The sequence below is a fragment of the Plectropomus leopardus genome, unplaced genomic scaffold (genome assembly GCF_008729295.1).
Source record: "Plectropomus leopardus isolate mb unplaced genomic scaffold, YSFRI_Pleo_2.0 unplaced_scaffold9991, whole genome shotgun sequence".
In the NCBI taxonomy this organism is placed as follows: Eukaryota; Metazoa; Chordata; class Actinopteri; order Perciformes; family Serranidae; genus Plectropomus; species Plectropomus leopardus.
The window spans coordinates 1-3,111 of NW_024704733.1; the positions used below are offsets into that span (position 1 = coordinate 1).

The following is a 3,111-nucleotide window of genomic DNA, read 5'->3' on the forward strand; positions in this document are numbered from 1 at the left end:
CACGTGGTTATGTTTGAGCAACACAAGCACATGGCAACAAATGCTTGGACGTCAACACGTCAGATAATTAGGGTTAGAGGAAGGACGCACTAAGGCGGAGAAAAAAAGCATTACATGCAGAAGGGAAGCAAACCCCCGTAGTTCGGGTGGTTCCTCGGTTTGTTGGACCCCTCTGCCCTGTAGGCGCCCTCGCGCTTCTTATATCGTGTCATTAGTTTACTACTAATACTAATACTTCTTTAATGATACTCTGTAAATGTGAACATAGCAGAGATCAGAGCAGAGCTGCTGTGCACAGTTAAGCCTGAGGAACAGCGTAGCGCTACTGATGGTTAGCTCTGCAGAAAACTGCTCGCAGGCCCAATTTGCCGATTCTGCAATGTAAATAACAGGATTGGGGCACTTTGATTGTTAGAAATCATATTAAGCCCAAAACACGCTTATAATATGAAGATAAAACAAAAACAAAACTCCTTTTCACCTCGCATCTTAGTTTGCGTCCAAATTCTGCACCATTTAAGTAGCAAAAGTTGTCAGACATGCCCTAAATACACATGCACTTATTGCACATGGCCCTGTTAAATGATCCTGATATATCTGTTCCCCAGATTTCTCTGCACTATAACATCCCAACTCCGACTGATGTCACAACTTTCAGCGTCGAGGTTAAACCAGAGGCCGACTGCAAAAGCACAACACACAAACTCACTCTGACGCTAACGTCCCTGTAAGTAATCAACAACAATAGATCTCTGTTAACAGCAATAATACAAAATTACAGAAGTTCTGAACAGACAATCTTGTGTATCCACTAACAGATATAATGGAAAAGAGAGCACTACAAACATGGTGATCCTGGATATCAAAATGCTCTCTGGATTTATCCCAGACTCAGAGTCTATAAAGAGCGTGAGTTATTACAATATCTTTAACCTTTAGTGGAAATGTAAAAGTTTTTGTTGAAGAATTATCCACCTGATTATCGTCTCCTCACAGCTCAAAGTTGCCTCGATGGTGGATCGAGTTGAACAGAAGGACGATCACGTTATGGTGTACATTCAGGAGGTGAGAGGGATTCACAGCTGGGAACGATAGATCATACTCTCCAGATTTGTGACTGATCGTGTCGTCTGTTTTTCTATCAACAGTTGACGAAGGACATTCCCATCAACCACAGCTTAGCGCTCATACAGGAGCTCCCGGTGCAGAACCTGAAGCCGGCCATTGTTAAAATCTACGACTACTACCAGCCAAGTAAATCTCTTTACAGAAACCACACACGCACAAACTCTGCTTTTTAGTAGAGCTGCACAACAAACTGAACTAAATCAGTGTCCCTTTTATCTGATGTACACTTGGTCAGTTTCTGACACTTCAACACCATCAAAGAAGGAGTGAAATTTCACTTTTGAGAGGCAGCAGTTTAATGTCAGTTGTGTTTCTATGGTGTTATGTTTTTATCTGCAACAGTCACAGTGTTACAGTGTCTGACAGGGTTGTTTGTTCAGTCTCTGATTTTTGTTTTTTCCTCTCAGGTGATCAGGATGAGACAGAATACAACTACCCGTGTGCTGCAGGTAACAGTCTGTAAAACATACTGTACAGGTACACTGACGTTTGTGCAATCCCATCAAAGGAAGAGTTCACTCAAAAGCAAAATAAACTGTAAATAACACTCACCCCCTCGGCTTTCTTTGGTCCCAGAGAACGTTTTCTATCAAAGGATGTTAAGGAGAGCAAAGTGCCCAAAAAATGAAAGCGAATTAGTGCAAACACGTTTTGACAGGACAGCAAAAAACGGTTAGAAAATTTTCAGAAATATTCTAAAAAATCAAAGTGCAGCCTTAAGATATCATTGTCCAAATGAGCACAACAAAATTGAGAAATATTTTTTTTTAGCAATAGTTTAGTGAAAATAGTTTGGATTTTCGTGATCCCACAAGACACCAAACTGCACAGGAATTTTCAGAAAGACTTAAAAAAAAAAATCTTTTTTGGTTTCTTTTTTTTCAGCCTTAATCCGGGTGGTGACTACTGTATTCAGTTAATGTTGTTTTTGGGTGAACTATTCCTTTAAACAGTGAAATTCCAGGTCTTAGATGTACAGACCAGTACATTGCATTGGTTTAGCTGGCTCTAATAACCCACTTAAAGATTATTAAAAATTCTTAAGATTATTTATTAGAATGATTTTTAAATACTGATTAATTTCTGAAATATTGTCAGATTTTTTTTTTTATTTTACTCATATAACTAGTAGACGTAAGGGGACAAAAACAATAAAATAACAAACTATTAAACATGTAATTAAATATAGTAAATTACAAATGTTTACAATAACTTACATTGTGGATTTATTAATCGTTTTGTCAACAAAAAAAATCAAAATTCCTTAGAATAGTCTATTGAATTTTTTTTCTTTCATTGGCAGCTTGAAGAATGAAGTGTGGTCTCCGCTCAGACCCGTGGGCCTCAATGATTCAACCATAACGGGGAAAAAAAATTGGATTTTATTGGAGATTAATTGAAGTTAAATATGACTGCAGACTGTTGTAAATGCAGTTCACATATAATGTTTTGCTTATATTTACCGACGCATCTTTCTCCTTTTGCTGCGTTATGACGATTTTATCAAACAATAACCATTAATCAATTTATGTATCTATCTATCGCACTTTTTCTCATATATTTCTTTAATGCAAACTGTGAGTCTGAGCAGGGGAGGAGTTTCCTGCCTCCTTTCGGCAGAATCTCCAGATGAGGTCAGTGGTGAACAGGTACTACATTTTGTTCAGATTGTTATATTTCTCTGTGCTCCTGCTTTTATGGGTGACTGTTACAGTTCTGTGAAGCCCAAATTGTCAACAAAAGCCAAATAAACCTGCTTGAGGAACTCAAATTAGCTGCTGGGCTCCTATTAAACCCCATTTTGGACATTTTTGTCAAAATGGGTAATTTTTTACTTTTGTTATGGCAAGCATTTTGGCTATGTTACTGCATATGACAGATATTTTTTATTATTTTAAAGTTTCAGTTTTTCTAATGAGTCTATAATACACAGAAACACGGAAATTTACAACGACTTGAGGCCAATAAGGACAAGAATATCCA

The 3,111-nt window shown here is 37.7% G+C and overlaps 1 protein-coding gene across 1 annotated transcript; it reads left to right on the forward strand.

Moving 5' to 3' along the window:
- Positions 1-608: 608 nt before the first annotated feature.
- On the forward strand, positions 609-2,494 carry LOC121940947 (pregnancy zone protein-like; the record flags this gene model as incomplete). The annotated part of the gene is made up of 6 exons (XM_042483621.1): positions 609-727; positions 819-909; positions 997-1,065; positions 1,149-1,254; positions 1,536-1,577; positions 2,432-2,494. Coding segments are annotated over 6 exons (432 nt in total), but the record flags the coding sequence as incomplete, so codon positions are not given.
- Between the last annotated feature and the right edge of the window lie 617 nt (positions 2,495-3,111).